Consider the following 25,863-nt stretch of genomic DNA (forward strand, 5'->3'; position numbering starts at 1 on the left):
ATGCAGTACCTGTAAGTCTACGAGCTGCACAGTTGGTTTTCCTTGGAGGCACAAGGCCTGAGCAATGAAAGCATGCAGATCCTCCAGGCAAAGCGTGTCCACCTGAAAGGGACGGAGAAAGAGAACCAGCATCAGCTCTGGGAAAAACCTGACCCTGCCATGGGCTCAATGGCTAAATGCAGGCACTTGCACAGGGCAGCAGAAGAGGCAGAGGTGAGCAGGAGTCCACAGTCCTGGTGTAAAGCTCTCCATGACGTCCAGGGCCAAGATGGACCAGGCCTGGTCACTCTCTAGCAAGGCAGAAATCTCTGGGATGCCTGGGAGGGGCATGAGCCACAACCAAGCTGGACTCTTAGAGCAACACAGGTGATTGTTTTGGGCACCAATTCCCAGGGCTGGCAGTTCAGGGGTCTGTAGTGTGAGCTGGCAAGATCAAGGCTGGATAAACTTCTGCCCCTGCTAGCCCCGGTGAAACCTGTGTACTCAGATCCCAGTCTGATGGAAACCACAACCTCCACATCTGAGCCCCTCCAGTCTTGCGTGGAATCGGGGCTAACCAAACTGTGAGTGAAAACAGGGGGGCAGGGGTTTGAAGAACGGATGTGGAAATTCTGGATCTCAAGTGAATGATGGGAATGACGACAGCAGGCTACTCTCGGGACACCATCTCCTCTCAGGGTTACGGGCAGTGACTTTGCCAGCTCAGCCACCAAATTCTGCCAGCCAGACGAAAGCACTACACGAAGCCTTGCTAAGCGTTCTCACTGCCATCGTAGGAACACAAGACCTTCTTTCTGGAAGGGAATGCATTCTGTGGCAAGTAAACGCTTGAAGGGGAAAAAATCAGGGAAACAACTACAAACTCATGGATAAGAATTTCGATTCTTTCTCAATGATAAAAATGGCTAATATGTTTAATCCCAATAAAAATGACCCCATCATAAACCAGAACGACTGTTCCCTGGGGACTCCTGCTCCCCCCTGCTCTCCTGGAGAAGCAAATACTTCTGGCATCCGTCACCTCTGCCCCACACACGGCAGCAACCCTGTCACTACCCTGCCCGGTTCCATTTTTATTCTGAAGAAGTTGTTGCCTTTGTATAAATGACAGCTATAATGATTTCAGGAAAAACACGAAAGTCTACAGATGTGTGGTACTCATGACCAAGAAGAAAGGCTCCAATCTACAGAAGCCAGACCAAGCAAAGAACACACTATTTTTCTATTCCATAAGCGCCCACCTCTCTTCTGTTTAGACTGGGTTTGTTCGCATGTAATTCTACTTCTTGCCATTAGCAAGTTTTGAGTAAAATGCCGACTTATGAGAAAAGAATAACTATCTCATGTCATGGTTTTCACACTTAGCTAATTTCATATTCTGCCACCATCTTCGTAGTTAACCAATCTTAAACCACAGCAGACAGTGCCAAATTCTTAATAACACCAAAGTTTTTTTTAGAATTTCACATAACAGACATTATTATTATAAAACATTTGCTCTACTATAAATTATAAAAAATACGTACACTTGCTCTAATGTAAACTTACTCTTCCAGGGAATTTTCTCAGATAAACTTTTAATAGGAAGTGTTGTTGCTAACTTGGAGGTTATGAGACCACTGAGCTTCTCCATAGGTTCTCTACTACCCACCGTACATCAAAACATTTAACTTAAGCTTGACCGTATAAAAATATAGTATTTTTATAAATTTATATTTTTAGCCTTATGAAACCTAAGAAGATAATGAACCTGTGAATACATTTTAGTACCTTCATCTCAGAGATGCCACTGATGTATTGATTCATTGTTTTTCAGTTTTAAAAAGTCCCCATTTAAATGTGCCCTTTAAGTCAGGCCAACAGGTCTACCTCGCGCTGACTCCCACTAGAAGTATTCTTATTTAAAGGTAATTAGTATCACCAGAAAGATAAAAGTGGAAATTTTCCTCCTGATACTTATCTGCTTCAGGTTTACATAAATATATGAGATGTAGAGCTACTGTTGTGTGGTTTGGACTTTTTTCTGCTGGAAATGGGATTTTCATAACTGACAGTCACCTGCACAAGTGACAAGCACAGAGCTGTATGAGTGACCGACACTGGGTCCAACAGCCCGTCTCTTGTGCTGAAAAAGTAATTCAAACTGTGTGTCCCACAAGTTACTGTCCATATGCACACGGTTATTAGGAAGAAAACACACGAATGTTTCTGGATGCGAAGCTATAGCTCTTGGTTATCCACCATTCCCAGTCCCCACTATGGCCCCCTCGCAGCCGAAAATGTGAGCTAATAATGCATGTGTATGTAATAAACACTATCAAAAGAAAAGCAGTTTTATACTTAAAAATCTATCTTCTGTCCATCTATATTTCTAAGTCTGGTACAAATAACGGAACTTTCTACTCAAAACAGTAATGCAGGGTCCCTGGGTGGCTCAGTCGGTTGAGGGTCCGACTCTTTGATTTTGGCTCAGGTCATGATCTCACAGTTCGTGAGATCAAGTCCCATGTTGGGTTCTGCACTGACACTGCAGAGCCTGCTTGGGATTCCCTCTCTTCTTCTGTCTCTGCTTCTCATCCCCACACTCTTTCTCTCAAAATAAATAAATACACATTAAAAAAAAAAAAGCTTTAAAAAAACCAGTAATGCAAAAACTAAAGTTTACACTGGTGCATGTGAACCCAGTAATGAAGCAGTAAAATCTCTGTGAGTTATTTAGCCATACCACATTTTTACAAAATGCAAAATGCAGAACTAGCTATAGACTGGCAGAGACGAAAGAAAAATTTAGAAAAGAAAAAGAAAAATCAGTGTAACGTGCCCTTGAAATGTAATTCCACGATAAGAATAAGTTTTTTTTTAATTTTTTTAATCTTTATTTATTTTTGAGAGAGAGACAACGTGTGAGGCAGGGAAGGAGCAGAGAGAGAGAGGGAGACACAGAATGCGAAGCAGGCTCCAGGCTCCGAGCCGTCAGCACAGAGCCTGACACGGGGCTCGAACTCATGAACTGTGAGATCATGACCTGAGCCGAAGTTGGACGCTCAACCGACTGAGCCACCTAGGCGCCCCAAGAATAAGTTTCTTAATGATAATCAATAATTCATAAAGTGAATTCAGGTTTGAGAAATAGTCATGTAACTTTCTACTCCAGCCAAGGGAAAATCTGATGGTTATGCCAAAGAAAGAGACCCAAGATCTGTCACATCGGAGCCCAGAGTAGAAGGCAAGATGGCTCAAAGGGGTTGAGAATACGGGAGCTCTAAGTGGGCTAAAGAAATAGAGAAGTGATTGCAAAGGTCTTTTTTTATTGTTGCTGTGACAAAAGTGAGACAAAAGTCATTTAAAAATAATACAGCCAAGGAAGGGAAGTGGGAGAGGGAGTGATCCAGTCCTTCCTTACCCTGCACTTGGGCAACTATTAAAAAGGCAAACACTAGGGCACATGGGTGGCTCAGTCGAGAAGCACCCGACTTCGGTTCAGGTCACGATCTCGCAGTCTGTGAGATCAACCCCGTGTTGGGCTCTGTGCTGACAGCTCAGGAGCCTGGAGCTGCTTCGGATTCTGTCTCTCCCTTGCTCTCCGCTCCTCTTCCGCTTGTGCCGTACGTCTCTTTGTCTCAAAAATAAACCTTAAAAAATATTTTTTTAAAAAGGCAAATACCTTCATGCGCCTTTACAATTCTCACACATTAAGTGTAAAACTAAAGAAACAAACTGTCCAACTTGTTGAGGAACACCAATCAAGACCTAGCACTGCACCCTAACTCGAGGCCTCCAACCCCGGGTTTATCTGGGCAAGGAGGACACACACTGTGACGACAGTGATCCTAGTGGACACTTTATTGGGCCCTTCTACAAAACACGTTTCATGTGTCCCACAATGCAATGCCCCGGTAACCCCAGGGAGTAACCGTACCTCGTCCCAGACTGGGGTAGGGAAGTGCTTAGTAAACATCTGGAGAGGAGCGAGCGACTGCACCTTGGACAGTGGAAGTAAGCTGCCAGGAACCCTGGGCCTTCTCACCACAACACTGGACCCCAGGACGGGAGCCACCTCCCAGACAGTGACAGCCACAGGGGAGGCACCACATGAGTCAAAATGCTTGGAAAGCATAAGCAAAGTGAAAGCAGGTTCCCTCACCTGCAAGGTCTCCCCAGCCTTCACTAAACTTACGTGCACTGCAAGCCTCCAGGTCCGACAGCAGACAGGCCTCTGACATGTGTGCCAACATGGAACCCGTGTTTTAGTTAGAGAACCGCGGGGGGCTAGCGCTCGTGGGGTAGATGCTGGAAAGATGGCACGGGAAAGAGTCCGCAGCCACACCCCAGGCCACCACCCTCCCACAGGCAAGGGCAGGAGTGAGGAGCCACTGCAGCACCCAGAGTGAGGAGCTCAGGTCACCTGCACGAAGAGGTAGGTCAGGAGGCAGCACAGCGCTTTAAAGGGATTCTCCACCGCCTGCAGCTCTTCTCTTGAGGAGGAGAGGTCGAAGCAGCCTAGCAGCGCGTCCAAGCGCCGGGCTTGTATCCCTGCGTCTTGGTTCAGCCACAGTAATTTCAAGTTAGGGGTTCCCCCTAGGTAAAAGCACAAACTCCACTTATCATTATCCTTTGCACCACCAAGTTATCACATGCTTCTTGTAGAAATACAATAAAAGAATAAAAGACACTAACCTCTTCTCTTTCTGACATCCTTGGGCTTTAGGGCTTAAAGAGCTAGAAAGTAAACATGGACAGACCTACCTGGTTAAAAGAAACAAACCCTAAAAGGCCAGCACGTACGTACTTCATTGAGAACATTCTTCTTTTCTTAAAGGCGGTGCTTTGAGGGAAATGAGGGCTTTTTTCCTACCTGCGCTGCATCCTGCGTTGTGAGGAGTGCTTTTCAGAGTATGTGTCAAAGGCCCTGTCTCAGGGTGTGAGAAACAACACAGCCACATGAAACGCTGCTGGAAAGGCCACCAACTGACCCTGTTAGCGTGTTCTCTTGTTCCCCTAACCAGCAGTTTCCAAACTTGAACGTAAAAAGAACCCGCTGCAGAGACAGATATAAATGTAAAAACCACGTTTTCCTGGGTCCTACATGCAGAAAGCCCGCTCCACCAGCTTGAGAGTACCTGGAGTGTGCACTGAACAGCCTGCAGGCGTGGGTGCAGGGCATCTGGGGACCCCATGCTTTCCAAAGCATGTCCCTAAAACTAGTAAGCAGAAATTCCTAACATAATTTTTAGTGTTTCATTTCTATGTTTTACATATACGTTTAAATTATTAGGGTAAAATAAAACAAAGAGACAGCCGTTACTCATTTCCTTAAACCACAACAAATGACAGTGTGGGTCTGCAGGAAGGACAGAGGCCTCGCTGGTGCTGGCAGACAGAGCTGCAGATTCCGGGCCGAGCCAGGTCCCTGTACGGGCAGCTGCTGGGCATTTCTGTAGGGTCATGCCTGAAAAGCCAGGACAGCTGGGGTCTAAAACCCAGTAACCAAATGGCATCAGAATTAAATGACTCAAAAAGGAAGCTCTTTTTTCCTTATATCGCTCACAGTATGATTTAACATTCTCAGTTGTGTATCTCCCACCATCAAAAGTGAAACAACCGAGCAAAGTCACCTGCATTTCTGAAATGGCTGAAGTGTTTCCTCTATCAAAAAACATTTATCATTATTCTGGGGAGAAAAAAAAAATCATTTTTCTCTTTAAAGACTGAAAATACTAAAGATAACTGGCAAAAAAAAAAAACCCAGACCCAATCTCCCGTGCTAGTTAATAAGACAGAGATACTACTCCAAGGTGATCACAATGGTCAGTCATGACTTCCCAGAAACACGCTTTTCAGGGAAATAATCATCTTGCAGCGACAGCAAACCGTAGCCCATGGGCCAAATGCACTTCATCCTGTTTCTGTAGGCCCATAAACTAAGAATGGTTCTCGGAGGTTTAAATGACCGAAAAAAATCAAAAGAAAAATATTTCTCAATGTGAGAAAATTACATGAAGTGCCAATTTCAATGTCCCTAAATAAAATTTTATCGAAACAGCACCACACTCATTCATTCTTGTGCTGCCTGTGGCTCCCTGCGCAGTCTGAATGCAGAGCTGGGTAGCAGCACAGAGACCACATTGCCCCCAAGGTCTAAAATATTTACATCTAACTCTTTGCAGAAAAAGTTTGCCAAGCCCTGATCTAAGGTAAGGGATGAATATCCCATTATCACAGTTATTTCAAATATACTAAAGTAGCTGAAAAACATTTTTTCTGACTCTACCCTCCCCAAGTCATGCATTGTAAAAAACTTAGGAAAAAATAGTATAAATAAAATAAAAATAAAAATCATCGACAACCCTGTCACTCAGATATAGCCATATTTTAAAACATAGCTTCTGGTCCTTTTTTCAGTGCATGTAAAGCATTTACCCACCCAGCTAAGAGGCCAAGTCCCCATTACAATGCAAGGGGATGGACAATGAAAGATTTTACTTGTGTTTCATTTGCTTACACATAAGAGTTTAATACAGGAAGAATGAGCTTCATGAGATATATTTAGAGCCAAGTATTGTGGCAGTAATGAACACGAGATGTTCTGAACAAACAGTGCGACATGCTGATGGCAGTTACTCCCACCCTTAGCGTCATCTGGGAATCTGTTAAAACTGCCAATTCTTGGGGTGCCTGGGGGGCTCAGTCGGTTAAATGTCCGACTTCGGCTCAGGTCATGATCTCACGGTTCGTGAGCTCGAGCCCCACGCTGGGCTCTGTGCTGGCAGCTCGGAGCCTGGAGCCTGCTTCGGATTCTGGGTCTCCTCCTCTCTCTGCCCCTCCCGCCTGCCTGCCTCTCTCTCTCTCTCTCTCTCTCTCTCAAAAAATAAATAAATATGTATATTTTTTAAATTACCAATTCTTGGGGCCCTGCCCCAGGCCTCCTAAATCTAATTCCAGGGGGCAGGGGGCAGCAATCTGTTGTAACATGCTCTCCACGTGATTCTGGTGCAGGCAAAGTTTGAATACCACGAAACAGCTAAGAAATAATTTACGCAGACAAAAATAACTTAAAAAAAAAAAAGCTAAAAAATCAATTACATAAACAAGAATAACTTACCAATAATTAAATTGGTTCTTGAGGTCTAATGATAAAATAGATTATAGAAAACCACCAGTTTGAAAAATCATGTCCTCAGAAATTAGAGAATTTTAATCCTAAATTCAATCAATTATTCAGTCAGAAATAGGCACTGAACACTCATTTGCATGTTAATGTAGGAGGTAAGACACCACCACAGCCTTCTCCAGAACGTGAGGGTCTTTGTCTTTAATACAAGACCACATATTCTGGAGCTGTCATCATTTCATGCCACAAGCAGTACTCGCTGGGCTGTAAAGGGGACCCTCTGATGACCCCATGTAACAGCTGTAATTATAAGGTTGGTTCTCTTCCTAAGTACTATCCACAGATATACTCCTCAGTTGATACATTTCATCATCTTAAGCCACAAAGGGTGAATTTCTTTGAAGGATCATTTACATTAGTTCTCTTCTACTCGTAAACTGACTCTAGTCAAAGTGGTGTTTAACCTTGGTATGATAACCCAAGAGGTTGGGCCTACCTAACACAAAAGATACTGTTAGTAATTTCAATTTAAGGTGCGCCCAAGTGGCTCAGCTGGTTGAGCATCTGACTCTTGATTTCGGCTCAGGTCATGATCCCAGGGTTGTAGGATGGAGCCCTGCATTGGGCTCTGTGCGGAGCATGGGGCATGTTTGGGATTCTCTCTCTCCCTCCCCCCAACTTGTGTGCTCCCTCTCTGAAATAAATAAAATGAAAACCAAAATTAAAAGAAACCTAATCTGGGGGCACTTGGGTGGCTCAGTTGGTTAAGTGTCCAATTCTTGCTTTCAGCTCAGGTCATGATCTCCTGGTTCATGGGATCGAGCCTCATGTCAGGTACCATGCTGATGGCTTAGAGCCTGGTTGGGATTCTCTCTCTCCCTCTTTCTTTGCCCTTCCCCCCACTCATGTACACATGCTCTCTCTCAAAGTAAATAAACTTAAAAAAATTATTAAAAAAAACCCCACGAAACCTATTTTGATCAGAATTGAAAGGCAGATCAGCTCAGAGCTCCTCTCTTTCCACCACACCCACCCACACCCACACCCACACCCACACACACCCCTCACTCCTGGGGACAGACAAGACTGGGCCAGAAAAGATCAAGGGTGGCCCCTAGACTTCCCCCAGAGCTCCATGGGCAGCTGAGATGTTTCAAAGAGCCACAGACCTAAAAAATCAATCTCACCTTTAGGTCATCAACTAGCATCGCATCTAAAACACATCAGCTTCAAAAACCTGCTTATGTGACTTGGTAAAAGATTTTGTGTGAACAGATGGTCAGGAAAGCCTAGGAGCCCTCCGGGGGACCCGAGCCCACAGAGGTGGGGCAGAGGGCTAGGGAAGGAAGTCACTTCTGTGAATGGCAAGGGTGAAGACCTTCTCGAGAGATACCTGGACGACCCACTGCTGGCAAAGGGCTGCTGGCTGCACCTCTTGAGTAACAAAGCAATAGAGCAATGGTTCTGTTTGTGTTTTTACAGCAGTGAACACGACTGAGTAAAGACACTCTTGAGACTCTAAGCCATGGCCATTGTGTACACTTTTTATATGGAAATATGTATTTCAATAGCTGTGTCTTAAGACTTATCTTATGGCTATCTCCCTTGCACATCACTAGGGTGATAAAAACCACACACCTGTCTGGTTTGTGCCCACTGTCAGGATGTGACTGATGAGGGTTCTCAAAGTTAAATACATCTTATGTCTCATGTTTACCTGGGAAGACTTTATTAGTTCATGAGTTTGATTTACATGAATATTTGTTTAATAGAGCATTCCTGGCCAAAATAAAACAAAATTAAAATCCCTGAGGACTTATATGTGAACTGAATCTTCACTATGGCTGGGTAAACTTCAACAGCCTATTTATAATGAGGAAAAAAAATCATTCAGCTATAAACAGAGTAGAATGCATTAATAACATATTCAGCTCTAAACGTACACGGATGAAATGTCTAATTTCACGCTTGCGAAACGACACTGTTATACCACATCTACCTAATGCACTCAAAATACAGTGAATGTGGCTATAAAAAGCAGTGTGAAATTCAACTGTTGGCTTATGACTCAAATGTGTATTTGTAACACATTATCCGACAAATCTTCAAACTATTTTTACAAATGGAAAGAAAACCACAACTGAGGTTTTAAACCCATTTCTCTCTTTTTTAAAAATGTTTATTTATTTATTTATTTATTTACTTACTTACTTACTTACTTACTTACTTAGGGAGAGAAAAGCATGTGCACACAGCGGGGGAGGAGCAGAGCGAGGGAGAGAGAGAATCCCAAGGAGCCCAGCACGAGGCTCCATCCCACAAAGGCGAGATCATGACCCACGCTTGTATCAAGACACCTCACTGACTTGAACCACCACGGCCCCCCAAACCCATTTCTCTTGATCCAAGATCTCAGGTAGGCAGTTCCAGAAGTGGGCCATCCTGTCATCACCTCCTCACCTGGTGTGCACCCGATGGCAGCTGGGGATTTCTACTCACCACCCATAGAAGCTGACAACATTTGACAACTTTCTTGATCTGCACCCATCAGGTGTCAAGATGAAAAGTGTCAACAGTATACAGAAGAGAGGCTGAAATCAGAAAGCTTCACTACCACTTCCCAGCAAATGAGACATGAGTTAAACACAGCCCTTCTTTCAGGAAATGTACCATTTCATGTCATTTCACTCTGTAAAAGTCTCCTAAGAGGACCTGAAAGATTTTGGTGAGTAAAATGTCCTTATATAGCCAGAAATACTAAGTTTATTTACTGATTCTTGAACAACACTTGACAAAAACTGCAGGTAGACAAGTTGCCAATTAGAAGTCTATAATCAGCTGTCCCAGGTTTCTAAAATAAGGGTATGCTTATGGGGACTGAAAAATGACAATGGGGGGGGGGGGGGGAGAAAATCACTACTACTTTGTCCAAGGGAAAAAAATCTCCAATTCTGGAGATAAAAATGCTATTTCTAATGCCTGCCCATTGTTTGCTCCAAGACTCATTCCACGAAATGCAGAACACTGGTAAGTGAGGAAGAAGAAAGAAAGCGGGTTGCATGTCCACAGACTCTTCAAGAGCTATGTCTGGGGAAAGGAAGCTAGATTTCAAGGTACACCCTTCTTGCATCATTGGAAACAGCATGTCTCACGATATGTGGTGAGATAAATGAGAGCTGTAACACGTAGCAACACGTGATCCCTGTAACACAGATTAGGCATTCGCACATACATCTGACTGTCTACAACCTGCACACACACACAAATACACACACACACACACACACACACACACACACACACACACGGGACATCTGACTGTCTAAAACCTACATACACACACAGGGGACATCTGTCTACAACCTGTACACACACACACAGGGGACATTTGACTGTCTACAACCTGCACACACAGGGGAACACAGGAAGATCAGTGAGCAACCTGAATAAAATATGCCAGTGATGACATTTACTTTTCTGCTCCCTGACTGGTCAGTTTTAATTCTTTCTCCTTTTTAGGTAACCTCTGCAATTTTTCTGCTCCCCTGTTTCCTTTCCATTTTGTTGAAAAATATCTTAAGATTTCTGTTTTATTTCCACTATTTAAGAAAGCAAGCTGTATCAAATGTGCTGTTAGAAGAAAGCCTTTAAGAGAAAAACACTCTGGTCTCTCTACCAGGAGATTCACTGAAAATATAACATTTATGGAATCAACCTGATTGAAGCTCTCTCAGGAGAACAAGAAAAATCAGACGTGTGTCCTGAGGTGACACTCCTTCCACCGACAGCACTACTGGCCTCACTTGGGAACAAGGACTCTGATCAGACCTCAGGGGCATTTCACACCCACATGAGAGGCACCTACAGGTGTCAAGTCTTCTGATGTAGGTGTAAGGAAAGCCCCGGTCAGAGGATTCCATGGTTTTTAACCACATGTAGTCTCAGCCTCGGAAAACGCCTGTCACAGAAGCATGGACAGTCTGTTCCTCCACTGTAGTTTAAAAACCATTTGGCATGTTTCCTCATGGATACAGAAAAGTATTTAATATTAAAAAAAAAATCTTGTTAAAAAAGTGGCGGGGGGGGGAGGGGGGAACGCCTGGGTGGCTCAGTTGGTTAAGTGTCCAACTCGATTTCAGCTCAGATCACGATCCCAGGGTCATGGGATGGAGCCCAGCAGCGGGTTCTGGGCTGACAGTGGAGCCTGCTTGGGATTCTCTCCCCCCTCTCCCCTCCTCTGCCCCTCCCCCGTTTGTTCTCTCTCTCTCTCCCCCCCCCCCCCCACTTGCACATGCTCTCTCACTCAAAAAATAAATTTAAAGTTTTGTCATTTTTGTATCATTAACACAAGCATAGACAAGCAGAGCGACTCATGTACATTATCAGCAATGGAAGCTCAGGACCACATCCAGGTCACTGGCAATGGGGGACAAAGGAGCCTTTCAGACCCGGCCCTCTGCACGAGCTCTTCCTAGAGCAGAGCCCGGCACGCTGCCCCGCGTTGGGTCTGCATCACAGGCAGAACCTTGTGGGGCCAGTCGTGCCAAGGAGACTTTTTGCATAAGCCCCAGAAGGAGTCTCTGTGATAATTTTATGACTTCCAGAGTTTATTAAAACATTTTAGGGAGTGGCCTTTAAAACTAACTCATAATATAATGACGAACAGCCAAATATTCTCTTTAATTCAAACCATTTAGAAAACTATAATAATCCCTTTTCATATTATTTTTGGAAAGACACAATAAGATGGAAATAATAAAACATTTTTGAAAAATCATTTTGGTTATCCTTTCAAAATATTTCTTGCTGTAAACACAAATGTCAATTCATCTTCATTTGTTTTTTTGATAAGTACCTTTTTAGGTGTGCGTCTATCACTGACTGAGAGAATAAGGAAATATTCTCTATAATAACTTTCCTCACCTTCTCCCCCAGTACAATTCTATTTAGGAGAAAAATACTTTGCAGTGCTCACATCCTTATTTGGTAAACTACAGGCCCATGTGATTAAAAATAATAGTGGCATGAGAGAATTTAATGCATACAAAAACGGATTATCAAAATTTTAGAAAATATCTGTTCTCTGAAACAATGACAAGGGACACTAAAAATAAGCCCTCACCCCCCCCCCCCCCCCTTGGACCTGCCTCTGTGTAGAACACCACCTGAGTCATAAATCCGTGCTCTGTGTAGGGTACCAAGAACTCACAGGAAGAAAGGACTTCAGCTAATTTCTAGGGGACTTTGTTTTTCCTTCCCTCCCATTAAGGGTTTTAAGATAACACTCGTGGAAGGAAAATCTACTTTTCCAGCTGAAATAACTTCCCTTTCTCTTCCCTTTTCAGTTCATCAAAACACACTTCCAGGGGTAGGGAGGAGACAAGAGTTAATTTAATCAGAATATCAAGAACCCAACCCTGTGAATTTGGTGGACATTTACTGAGTGATGACCAGGCACGAGGCCTGGGGATCTGGCAGCAATGGGCTCAGACCCGCAGCCATGCTCCTCTCGGAGTGGCTCGCTCTCCCCTAGTGCGGCCCTTGAACAGAGCACAGGTGGGGTGAGGCAGTCAGGCAGCAGACTGGCCCAGACTGTTCCCAGCTGTCGAACGCCCTTTCCTCTGCTATGTTTGAATGTTGTTAGACAGATACACTCCTCTTGGGCCCAGGGTTAAAATGAAAATTGGCTTAAGCGCAGTTCTAGAAAAATATGTTTCCACAATGGATCCATTACTGGATTTGTATCAAATGGTGAACAGATTTGATTTATTGAAACCAAAGCTGTCTGTACCTGGAATGTTCATCTGCAGAGGCCTGACGAGGTCCGGGTGCCTCAGTGGGTTCCCAGAGTACACAAACCACTCCTTGACAGTGGGGCAGGTGCTGGCGCCATCTGAGTAGAGACAGCCGGATCAATAGATACGCATGAGTACCGACACTCGTCACCAGGCTAACAGTGAGACAGACCCAGCTCCCCCGGGCACCAATTTCAAGCTGGTGAGTACAGGGAGTCCTTACATCCAAGGTCACTGAGAGGGACCTCAGGCATCCAACAATTAGTTCCGTACCCTCCGATCCCATTTCAACAAGAACAAGAACCTCTGGGGTGGGAGAGCCGGCAGGATAACTTGGGTAAGTAAGCAATGATGGAGGGCAGAGGTAACCACCTAGACGGTTCCTATAATGTCCTTCCTTTTGGGCCCTCACACTGCTCCACATAGCATTTAGTGAAAACTGGGAGGACAGTCCTTTCTGGTCTTCAATCTACTATTTAATGCAACTATCAAGACTACTATGACATTAGACAATTCAAAAAGCTGGTAGGAATAATACAGAATGAAGGCATTTCTGGGACGCCTGGGTGGCTCAGTTGGTTTAGAATTCGACTCTTGATTTCGGCTCAGGTCACGATCCCAGGGTCATGGGATCCAGACCCCTGTGGGGCTCTGCGCTGACAGTGGAGCCTGCTTAAGATTCTCTCTATCTCTCCCCCCTCCCCTGTTCATGTGTGTGCTCGCTTGCTCACTCTCTCTCTGTCAATAAATAAATAAAGTAAAAAATAAAACAGGCATTTCCGTATGCTGGATCATTAACTGCTATTAAAAATTCAGTTTATGGGGCACGTGGGGGGCTCAGTCAGTTAAGCGTCCGATTTTGGCTCAGGTCATGATCTCGACCTTCGCAAGTTCGAACCACACTCAGACTCTGTGCTGACAGCTCGGAGCCTGGAGCCTGCTTCAGATTCTGTGTCTCCCTCTCTCTCTGCCCCTTCCCCTGCTCACATCTACCTCTCTCAAAAATAAATAAACGTTTGAAAAAGAAATTAGAAAAAAATTCAGTTTGTCTTCTGTTCTACCTTACTCCGTAAGCAAAGGTGGAAGGTGGCTCTCCTACTGCACACACTCGCCTAGCTTGGGGTCTCCGGGCTGCTGTCTCTTCAGCACCCAAACCTCCTGCCTCCACGCCTGCCTCCCCTTCCCCAGGGCCCTCTTGACCACCCCCTGACCCTTTGAGGTCTGGTTTCCTTCCCCACACGGCCCAGCCCTGCTTAGACTGTCTTCAGACTCACCCCACCCAAGCCATTGTCCATGTAAATGCAGGCTTTTTGGTTTTTGCTTTTTTACAATGAAAGTTAGACCAGGCTGACACCCTAAATGGAAATCGCACAATAAAGCCCAAGGTGCCAGCATAAGAGTGTAGACCTGGGAGCACGTAGAGCCCCGCAGCCCCCGCCCCACCGCACGCCGTGTGCCCTGGCGTCCTCACCTAGATCTGCACACGGCGGGCCTGCAGCACCCCTAGGTCTCTGGCTCACCAGTGCCTGGGGTTGTGTGCTGCTCGGCTGGGCCCCCGAGGACCCCAGCTCTGGCTCACATCCTGCTCCCCGGCTAGAGCACCTCCCATCCTCCACCCCACCATGCCCTTTCTCATCTCCACATGTGGATGTGGTCCACACCCCTCCCCTCTCCCCTTCCTCCACTCAAGACCTGTGTGCTTCCCCACCACGGTTCTCTGGCCGACACTGCACGTGCCTGCTTACTCCCCTCATCACTGCCCACCCGACCGAGCTCCTGGGACCAGGAGAGAGTCGTCGTCATGGTCCCAGGGCAGATGCTTACTAACTTTAATGAACACATTCAACTTAGCCTAAATCCCACACATACAAAAAGAAAAAGAAAAAAAGAAAATCTGAATAGTATTCTTATGGCTGCTAAAAAAACAAACAAAAACACCCAACCCACTTTCTACGTAATTCTCTTGGCCAAGGTGTTCGCCACCCTAAAAAATAGTCAGCTGAGCGAATGGTGTTCTAAGCCACTATTTCCAAAAGGAGAGCATTCTCTCACACCCAAGACAAACGTCACCGGCTTTCGGCGTCTCGCTGGATGAGGACACTCAACCACCGTCACGCGCCTAGTCTGCCGACTGTCTCCTTAGCAAGACTGAAACATTTACAAAACCACATTTTATGTCATCTTTCATCTACAACTGCTCCAAATCTCTAAATATAAGGGTTTGGGGTTGACTTCTCAGAGTTTTAATTCCAAATAACATGAGAAGAAAGCAGTTTCATGATAGGCACTGGTATCCTTTATTAAACAACACCAGGTACATTGTCTTTTATTTCCTCCCCTGTTAAGACCTAGAGAAGTCAGTTTTTGGACACATATTCCAAGAGAAATGCCACACAGCAGTCACTTACTCGGCTACCATCCAGGAAGAGCTGCCCAGCCCAGTGAGACCAGCTCAACAGGATCCATACACCCTGCTGCTGTGCAAGGCACGCGCTGGGCGGAAGACCAGCAGAGACCCCGGCTTCCCCCTCTTCTCCAGAATTCTCATCAGCACAGACAGCAAATTCCTTCTTTTCTCCACGATTTAGGCCAGTAGGGTTAAGTCCACATTAACCCTTAACAAAGTTTCTCTTAATTAACAAAAGAACAAAAGCTTTTGCTTTTAAGGTGACTGACTTAAACCCAATGAGTTTCATTGACCACACAATACAGTCACGGAACAAGAGTGAACCACGCTGCTGAAAACGCAGTACCTGTCAGCTACTGACCACACAGAGGCTTGAATATGAAAACCCGCAATTTCTATCACATAACAAATTAGCTAGCCAGAGGATTAAAGTTAAAGCCGCCCTGCTGATCTGAACTTTCACTCCCTAAATGAACTTTTATCTGAAGCTGTGGGCCAGGATACAGGAAGTGACAGAGATATTAATACATGAGTATTTTTCTGAGGTGCAGGGCAAGTAAAGGAGCATTAAATCACTTTGTGGGTTCTGCCCCTCCCCGTGTGAGCTGCTGGGCAACAGGGACACCCAAGGTGCGTCCTCACTTCCTTCCTCTATCATGAGAGGCCACAAGGGCAGTGCACGGTAGCTAGAAAATGTCAACATTTACAAGAATTAAGTTTTATAGTCTGGTTAATGACTTTTCCAAACCTAAATATTCAGATGGCAGCATTTTCACTTTTATTCAAATTATCCCTCTCACAGACGCGGTTAAACTCCGCAATCCTTCCAAAACCCAGAGCTAGATGTAAAGTGTTACCTGAGATCCTCTTAAAAGAAACAGATACTGCTGAAAAATCCTAGAGTTCAGCCTGTTATCTGGGGTGCCACATAATTTCAGAGATTTTTCTATAAAACTCCTTAAAGAAAACAGAGGCAATAAACTCTTGGACATTGGTGCGAGCGATACTTTTTTGGATCTGTCTCTTGAGGCAAGGGCGACAAAGGCAAAAATAAACTATTGGGACTTCATCAAATTAAAAAAACTTCTGCACAGTGAAGGAAACCATCAACAAAACCAAAAGGCAACCTACTGAATGGAAGAAGATATTTACGAACAGCATATCCAATATGGGGTTAGTATACAGAATATATAAAGAACTCCTACAACTCAACACTAAAGAATCAAACAATCTGATTAAGAAATGGGAGAGAGGTCCAGAACAGACATTTTCCAAAGACATCCAACAGACATCTTCCCAAAGATGGCCAACAGACACACGAAAAGATGCTCAGTGTCACTCATCATCAGGGAAACACAAATCAAGACCACAATGAGATGCCACCTCACACTTGTCAGAATGGCTAGAATCAAAAAGACAAAAACAACGAGTGTGGGGGAGGACGTGGAGAAAAGGGAACCCTTATTCACTGTTGGTGGAAGTGGAAACTGCTGCCACCGCTACGGAAAACAGTATGGAGGCTCGTCACAAACCTAAAATAGAAATACCACGTGATACAGTAATTTCATTTCTGGGTATTTACCCTGATAAAATGAAAACACTAATTTGAAAAGATATGTGCAACTCTATGTTTGTGGCAGCGTTATTTACAATAGCCAAGATATGGAAGCAGCCCAAGCTGTCCACCGATAGACGAATGGATAAAGGTACACACACAAACACAGAGGAATTATCAGCCAGCCATAAAAAGGAATGAAATGCTGCAACAACAAAGATGGATGTAGAGGGTCTTATGCTAAGTGAAACAAGCCAGATGGAGAAAGACAAGTACCACATAATTTCCACTGGTACGTGGAATCTAAAAAAAACCAAAACAGATGTACAAACAGAAAGAGACTCATAAATACCGAGAAAGCGGAGGTTGCCAGAGACGAGGTGGGGGGTGGGAAGGGTGGATGAAATAGCGGAAGGGATTAAGGAGACGACTTCCAGTTACAAGATAAATAAGGCACGAAGACGAAAGTAGAGAGTAGGTAATGCAGTCAATAATTTGGGAATAAGCTTGTATGGTGACAGATGGTAACCATACTTATCATGCTGAGCTTTTTTTAATTTATATAAATGTCGAATCACTGTGTTGTACACCTAAAATGAATATCGTATGTCAACTACACTTCAATTAAAAATGTTAAAAATTAAAAAAATAAAACTCTGTTTAACAGGAAAAACAAAATTTCAGAGGTTTTAATCTGGCATGCACTTTGAAACTACAGCAGAAACATGGGCAACAATTCGGTGTGTCTGAATTGAAATGAAATAATCTTCTTAAATGCCTAAAAATCAAGAAAAAGAGAAGAGGAAATTAAGTTTGGTAATTCCTAAAAGAAAAGGCTGATTTCTCAGACTTTCGACTTGCCAGGCTGCGCGTGCAAAGGAGTGAAGAACTTGAGAAAAGTTCTCTGCTAGTTTACCTCCCTTCAAGCTGTAACATTTTATACGGAAAAAGGAAAAAAAAGACATAATCAAACTTGGTCTTCTGCTACTCCCAAAGGACGGACACACGGCTCCACTGCGTACGATCTTCTGTATGTAACGAAGACACCTCTTCTCGGAGCAAAGTTGTGGAAGTGTCCACACTGGCAGTCCCTCCCCAGGAAAACTCTGCCTCGCTTATGCCCACCGCTCCTCCCCAGGCGTGTGCTGGGGCAGCGGCGGGCAAGGGGCGAGACAGTGAGGAGAAGCAATGTTGATCACAACCTCTCAATTACTGGGACTTCCAAGTCTGATAACATCCCTCAGGCTTTTAAAGAAAGAGATCTGTCCTTAGGGTTCTGTAATATTTTTATACTCCTAGTTTAATCTATGCTTATATGTGGCCTTAGTCCTGAAAAAGTTAAAAAAGTTCCCCAAACATACTCTCTTGTGTACACGTATCTAGGATTTTAATGAGCCAGTGGCCTGGACAGTGACCATTTACCCACGGGGCTGGCCGCCCCATCAGGAGAGCACCAGCCTCCTCCAGCTGTGTGGGGGTCCCTAGAAGGGCGCTGGGGGAGAAGGAGGGCAGAATGGCAAGGGAAGAGTGTGACCCCCCCCCCCCCCCCCCAACCGCAGACGGCTGCCTGCGTGCACGGCTCTGGCCGGCCTCTCCGTCGGCAGAGCGGTAAAGGAGGACACACTTTGCCTTTGCTTCGGCACCTTCCTGAGTTTTTTCCATTTCCTAAAATGTATAAGGCTTCACAGTGATGTAAGCTAAGCTTTTCATTAGGAGACAGTCAGAACCTGAAGTAAAGTGAGAACGGGCATGAAGGCAGGATGGGAGGAGGCGGGAATGACGGCAGCCGGTCTGGGGCCATGACGCCACCTGGCCGTCTAAACAGCACACAGTTGGCCAGACAGAATACACGGAGGAGAGCTGCCAGCCAAGCACCTCAATATAATCAGAGGAGGTGGAGTACCCAACAGACCAGCCATCCGAGCTATACCCAAAACTGGGGACTCTGAAGCGCCTGCCTATCAATCCAGTGCCCGTGCTTTTTGGCTCAGGCCTCCGCTGTTGGCGGCCGCGCGAGTTTAAGACTCAGGGTCTACACCTGTGGGGTGAGAGGCGCCTTTGGTTCTAAATCTCACTTTAGTCCAGTGGCTCCCACCTGCCGGTCAGACTGGGCTCAGAGAAGGCTGCTTGCCTGTGGGAACTGAAAGCCCATCACTCTTTCTCCTGTGTCTGAAATTCCACCGTTACAGTCCTCTTCTAAGGAAAGCTTTGCTAAGTGGAAATACTCCTGAAATGGTCATATTTTAAACATATACTCAAAAATCAGATCGCGAATCACCTAATTTATACTAAGAATCTGCAGGGCACAGTAAAATGCCACCTGAACAGTCTCTGCTAGCTCAGCTGACAGCAAACGGGGACAAGGGACATCAGACAAACAAGCCCATAAACAAACTGTGACGAGATCAGAACAAACATACACGGTCCTTTTTTGATAAAGGAGTAAGGGAGGAATTTGGGGGAGGTAGTTTTTAAGGGCATAAGGAACAAACAGAATTGATCAGAATGGCCTGAGCTAGAAAAAAGTAAAAGTTGTATCTGTCAACATGGATATAGTTTCTAGAGCATTGCAAGTAGATGGGACCACTTGGGTGTAAAGGGGTCAAATGCAGTGTGAGGACCTCCCACATATGGGGGTCGGCAGAGAGCAGGGGCTGGGGGAGGAAGGCCGGGAGGGACGTGGGCCATCGACGTGGGGTCCCAAGCAGAAAGCTGACCGCCAGGGAGGAGCTGGCGGACAGACAGTGTCTGCAGAGAGCAGACAGGTGGAGGACTCACTGGGGCACCAGGCCTTGATGGAGAAAGGAAGTAGAGATGGAAACTTTTCCATATGTTGACAATGAAGTGGTGAAATGTTCCCACAGTGTAGGAAAAACAAACCAGGAATTAGAAGATTAAGAAACACAGAGTATCATCCTAGGAAGTAAAACATCCATTTCTTAGCAGTTCTAATAACAGAAACAGAGATAACAGAGAGGAGAAAAATTTGTAAACATAAAGGGTAAAGAAGCTATCATTAAAACTTTGCAGAGAAAAGAGAGGCACCAAAAAAGGAACTAGAATCACACTGGCATCACACTGGCGCTGACTTCATCAGCGCCCCTGATACTAGAGCAGGGTGGGAGGTGGCCAAGGTGGGGGCAGAGCTGCTTGGCCAGTGTTCCCACCGACACCTCTATATCTGGACAAATTTCTTTTTTTTTTAGTTTATTTATTTATTTTGAGAGAGAAAAATATTCATTTATTTTGTGTGCTCACGAAAGCAGGGGAGGGGCAGAGAGAAGGGGAGAGAGAGTCCCAAGTAGGCTCCGCACCATCAGAGTACAGCCCCATGTGGGGCTCGAACCCACAAGCTGCGAGACCATGACCTGAGCCGAAATCAAGAGTCGGACGCTTAACTGACCGCACCACCCAGGCGCCCCTGGACAAATTTCTGAAGCCACTGCATTCTCGAGTTGGACAGAGGCCTGTGCAGACTGCGGCCTCGGGAGGGAGAGCCCGAGCAGAGCAAGAAAGTCTCTGAGATGAGGAGACAGAGCCTGTAGATCAAGACTGCTAGGACAGCTGGGAACGCCACACAGAACAGCAAAGACTTGGCCCTATGCAGAAAGGGGCTCCCAAACTCTGCACGGAGGTCCTCGTTGAGAACTGAGCTCTGTGTTTAGAGCAAAACTCAGGGAGGCTGGACAAGACAACTACTGACCAGCCCCACTGAGCAACCACCAGAGCCCGCACAGAGCTCCGTGACATCAGAGTCCTACCAGCCAATGTGCAGAGACTTACTTCATCAGGCACCTAGCACTCAGGTGACAGCCCAGGAAGGCCAACAGTCAGGAGCCGGGCCACTCCAGCTCTAGAGTGAAGTTCCCACAGACCCATCCTAATAAAGCGTAAAATTTAAAGGATCAGGTAAATTAACTGCCTGACGGACCACAAGACAATACCCTTCAGTGATCCAAAATCTTCTAGCTTACAATCTAAATACAATGGACATGAGAAAAGCAGAAATACGTGAGAATAAGCAGAACCCTGTGGCCCTCTTATAAGGAGGAAACTCAGTAAACAGACCCAGGCCCAGAAATGATGGGGCTGATGGGAGTTAGTGGACAAGGACTTGGAAACAGCTCCTATGAATAAATTTAAGGTTTTAAAGGCAAACGTGAAGACAGGGGAAAAAAAAAAAAGGAAATGGAAGATTTTTTAACAGCAGCTGAAAAACACAGTATCTGAAACAAAGATTTCACTGGATGGGTTACAGCAGATTAGATGTTGCAGAAGAAAGGCTCACAGAACTTGAAAACCAAGCCAACAGGACATACCCAAATCAAAGCAGAGATAAGAGGCTTAAAAAGCAAGTGCTCCTTGGTATGCAAGGAGCACATGCGCCATAAATCACGCACATAAGCTGGAGGCCCAGTGTGAGAGATGAAAGCAACGGAGACAGAGAACAATGTTGATGTAATGCTCATTTTGTTTCAAATTTGATAGGAAATATAAACTCACTGATCCAAGAAGCGTGAGAACCCCAAGCAGAATAAACACTGAGGGTACCACTCCAAAGCTCAGTTAAACAAACTGCTGAAACCAGTGCTCAAGAGAAAATCTTACAAACAGCCAGAGAGAAAAACACTCATTACAGATGGGGAACCACAGTAAGAAGGGCCACTGTCACCACATGACAGCCAACACAAGCCAGAGACAACATAACGTCTTTACAGTGCTGAACAACAAAAATACCTAAAATTCTATGTACAGCAAAATTACACTCCTGAAATATAGATATTTTCAGGGAAAAAAACCAGGAAATTGAAATGAGCATGATAAGAAATGTAAAAGCCAAGTTCTCTAAAGGAAGAAAGATGACACTAAAGGAAATTTGGATCTACACCAGAAATGGCAGACAGAAGACTTCTCATTTGAAAACTCCTCTCAAAAGCAACTTACTATTGAAGATAATGGTTGGAAAATTACAGCTGATGGGCCAAATCTGGCTTGCTTGTTTTTATACAGTTTGAAAGCTTAAAATCTTTTCGCATTACTTCAAATGACCAGAAAATTATCAAAGTATATTCTGTGGCACAGGAAGATAATATAAAATTCAAATTCTGTGGCATGAGACAAGGAGATTAAACGTTATTGAAACACAGCTAACTCTCGGAGCTCCACCCTGTCACGTGTGCGTGACAGCAGCAGGGCTGTGTTACAGAGACTACAAGGGCCCTCAAAGCCCAAAGTATTTACCGTCATCAGGCCCTTCGCAAAAAAACTTTGCCAACCCCTGGTTTAAAGTAAAAATAAGAATCACATATTACGAGATTTAAAACCTATGCATAATCTCAAAAGATTATACATTATAGGTAATATTCTTGACATGACCAACCATTTCTGTGACACTCTCAAAAAAACCAAAATGCAGAGATGGAGGACAGACAAGCGGCCAACAGGGGACAGAGCCAGAGGGCAGGGTACAAAGTGATGGCATGAGAGAGTTCCTCTGTGGTGATGGACCAATTCTGTATCTTGACAGAACAGAACTGCATAAAACTATACACACATACAAACAAATGAGTGAATGTAAAAAAATGGTAAAAGTGATAAAAATTGTTTTAATGTGGGGCACCCGGGTGGCTCAGTTGGTTGAGCGTCCAACTCTTGGTTTCAGCTCAGGTCATGATGCCAGGGTCATGGGATTGAGCCCTGCGGCAGGCTCTGTGCTGAGTGTGGAGTTTGCTTTAGACCCTCTCTCGCTCGCTCTCGCGCTCGCTCTTGCTCTCTCTCCCCCTCTGCCCCTCCTCTACTCATGCTCTCTAAAAAAAAAAAAAAAAACAACATACTAATGAATTAACATATACTTTACTACAGTCATCTTTGCGGGGGGAATTGGGGCAAGGGTACATGAAAGTCTATGCACTATAAAAAGTTTAAAAATGTACAGAAGACATAAAATAATAACAGCAAAAATGACGGGGAAAATTAAAGTTCACTGCTATGAGGTTTCCACATCACACACAATGCAGTATCGTACTATCTGAAGGCAAACTGTGGTAACTTAAAGGTGTATACAGCAGTATCAGGCAAAGCCAACTTTAAGACAAGGAGTATTACCAGATTTTTTTTAAGGGAAATCCCATAATGTTAAAAGGGTCAATTCACCACTAAACATAACAATCCTCGACATATACGCACCTAACAATAGAAGTTCAAAAATATCTGGAGCAGGGGCGCCTGGGTGGCCCAGTTGGTCAAACACCTGCCTCTTGATTTTGGCTCAGGTCATGATCTCACAGCCATGAGACAGAGCCCCGGGTTGGGCTCCACACTGACAGCACAGAGCCTGCTTGGGATTCTCTCCCTCTCTCTCTCTCTCTCTCTCTCTCTTTCTGCCCCCACCGTGCCCCGCTCGTGTGCACACGTGCACTCTCTCCCTCAAATAGTAAATAAAAAATAAAACTTTTAAAAAGTTAAAAAAGATATCTGAAGCAAAAACTAACAGAACTGAGGGAATAAATAAAAACATCCACAGTAACATCTGCAGATTCCCACACTCTTCTCTCAAGAACTAAGCACAAGTCAAAAGAAAACTGGGAGAACAGCCCTGTTAACACCACTGATACTCCTGGAGCAGCAGCTGCAGAACATACGTGGTTTCCAACACACGTGGGATAACAGCTAAGCAAACGACACAGAACACGCTCCATTCTCATCACCGGAAGTAAACTGGCGGTAGCAACACTGTATGTTCACGTCCTAATAGTCTTTTTTTTAGTAATTTATTTATTTTAAAAATTTACATCCAGGTTAGTTCGCATATGGTGCAACAATGATTCCAGGAGTAGATTCCTTAAACCCTTACCCATTTAGGCCATCCCCCCCACCACCCGTCCAGCAACCCTCAGTTTGTTCTCCATATTTAACAGTCTCTTCTGTTTTGTCCCCTCCCTGTTTCTATATTATTTTTGCTTCCCTTCCCTTGTGTTCATCTGTTCTGTGTCTTAAAGTCCTCATATGAGTGAAGTCACAGGATATTTGTCTTTCTCTAATTTCGCTTAGCATAATACCCTCTTAGTTCCATCCACAGAACGTCCTAATGATCTTAACTTCATGTAGAAAGCCACAAAGTTGAAAAGGAAAAAAGTAAAGATCAATTGTGAGGACGAGTTCCTGTCTTCACAGAAATTTTTCCTGTTATTCTGGTTATGTAATAAAGTCATCAATATGGCTGCAAATAAATCACACTAACAAAGTCTGAAATTTTAGTAAACTTTATATACTGGAACTGAAATGTTCTGTAATGTAAAAATTCTTTCATGGTTAAGATTTTTTTTAATCATGGGAATCAATGTGAAATCACTCATGTGAAGAGCGAATATGGAGAGAGAATCACATAAGAAAAGAAATAGAAAAAATTACTTAAACAATACCTGGTCCCTAAGTTTATCCCGTAGGTTCTTTTGTTTCTGTTTTTAAATTGGCATAAGCATCTTTCTTGTGTCTTTCTCAGGACCCATAAGCCTCTGAAGCCTGACAGCACACATGGGAAAAGGCAGTATGTCCTGGGCAGTGCCGGGAATCTAATAAAACTGGATTCAAAGAACTCTGCCGCTCCATCTCCCACCAAAGAAAAGAATGATTACAGCATTTTAATCTGACAATTCTGTCACCACCTTTAGGTCAGGTAAATGTTTACTTTCCGGAATAACAGAATAATACTAACACCAATACTGTATTGGTATGTCTGGAAATAATGGAGTTTAGGCAGAAGGACCGAAGACATGTTTTTGTTGGGACCCCCGCTGCTTCTATCTCCAGTCCTGGTCACAGTGTGAGAGGCCCCGTTTCTCATCAAAGCACTCTCGAGTCAGACAGCAGTGTCCCGGGAGGCCCGTCTCGGGGGAGCAGGACCTTACGCAGGAGGTAACCCATATGTCAAGTGTCCCTAGTCTCTACTATGAAGTGCTCTTCTCCACTCATGATGCCCCCCAAAACTGCTCCGAAAAGACAGCGATAGGGTCTAATAATTTTATACCTGGCGTTGAAGGCCCCCAGATTTTCTGTTCTGGTCACTGACAGTCCTCCCCCTACACAACTGTTGCCACTGCACGATGAAAATATTGACAGGAAACAACAACTACTCTAAAGGGAAATTTTGTTTATACTTTAAAATATGATGTACTAGATTTTATGAAATTATTTTATGAAAATCACATTTTGAGGGGGGAGTAAGTAGGCACCGTCTTCTAATAATAAACACACCCCACACTCCTGCAGGAGAAAAGGGTTTTCACATTTTTAAAAACCACCAAACCTTCTAAGGAAGAAAAATATAAAACTAAATATAAATTATTGTTATATGAATTAATTATTATAAATTACGAATTTATAATAAATTAAATATAAATAGATAAAACGTAAGATTTTATAACAACAATGCACTCTTCTTTTAATGAGTACTGATCAACCACTTACTAATTAGAGAGAGATGCCCCCTGGCGTTTTCCCTTAATGCCGTGCAGATGTGACTGGCATTCTCAATGACAGGTCTTAAAGACAGACAAACCCCTTTCCAATCGTGTCCGCGTCCCGAAAGAATGCATTCCACCTCATCTGGCCCGTTTCTCAGACTCCAACTCCAGAGAGCACCGCTGCTAAGCGGCCCGCCCCACTCACCTTCGCCGCCCCCCAGCAGGAGGGAGTAAACGCGCTGGCGCACCGGGCGGTAGACGAAAGCCTGGCTGGGCAGAGCCTGGTCCAGCGCGTCCTCCAAGGTGTTGCTGCATTCGATCTCCCCGCTGCTCATGATGTTGTACACCAGGTAGCTCTCTGCCTGGACGTGATGTGCTCTAGCAATCTGTTCAAAATTCAGATATGACTGGTTTCTCCTTGAAAACGCAACAGTAACCTCTAAAGAGGAAAAATCAACACCCCTGTGTCACATGCCAGTGTTTTTAGGCTCTCGGAAATGGAGCAACTGTCCCTCAAGCTCATGACATCAAGC

General features: G+C 44.6%; 1 protein-coding gene across 17 annotated transcripts in view; it reads right to left on the reverse strand.

The window, feature by feature from the left end:
* Window positions 1-25,863, reverse strand: part of FAM120B (family with sequence similarity 120B) — a 94,947-nt gene that overhangs the window by 53,222 nt on the left and 15,862 nt on the right. For 15 of the 17 annotated variants that reach the window (XR_008422801.1, XR_002070899.2, XR_002070898.2 and 12 more), the window contains 4 exons: window positions 25,536-25,716; window positions 12,903-13,004; window positions 4,406-4,578; window positions 10-102 (listed from right to left, as the gene is read on the reverse strand). Coding sequence is in view for 14 of the 17 variants with exons in the window: in XM_053904242.1 (XP_053760217.1) it covers window positions 10-102; window positions 4,406-4,578; window positions 12,903-13,004; window positions 25,536-25,716 (549 nt within the window). In the remaining 3 variants the exon portion in view is untranslated. Of the gene's footprint in view, window positions 1-9; window positions 103-4,405; window positions 4,579-12,902; window positions 13,005-25,535; window positions 25,748-25,863 lie in introns of all 17 variants that reach the window. The other 2 variants (XM_053904253.1, XM_053904246.1) reach the window with 2 other exon arrangements.

Source organism: Panthera pardus, unplaced genomic scaffold (genome assembly GCF_024362965.1).
Source record: "Panthera pardus isolate Hobbes unplaced genomic scaffold, ASM2436296v1 HiC_scaffold_17, whole genome shotgun sequence".
NCBI classification, from domain to species: domain Eukaryota; kingdom Metazoa; phylum Chordata; class Mammalia; order Carnivora; family Felidae; genus Panthera; species Panthera pardus.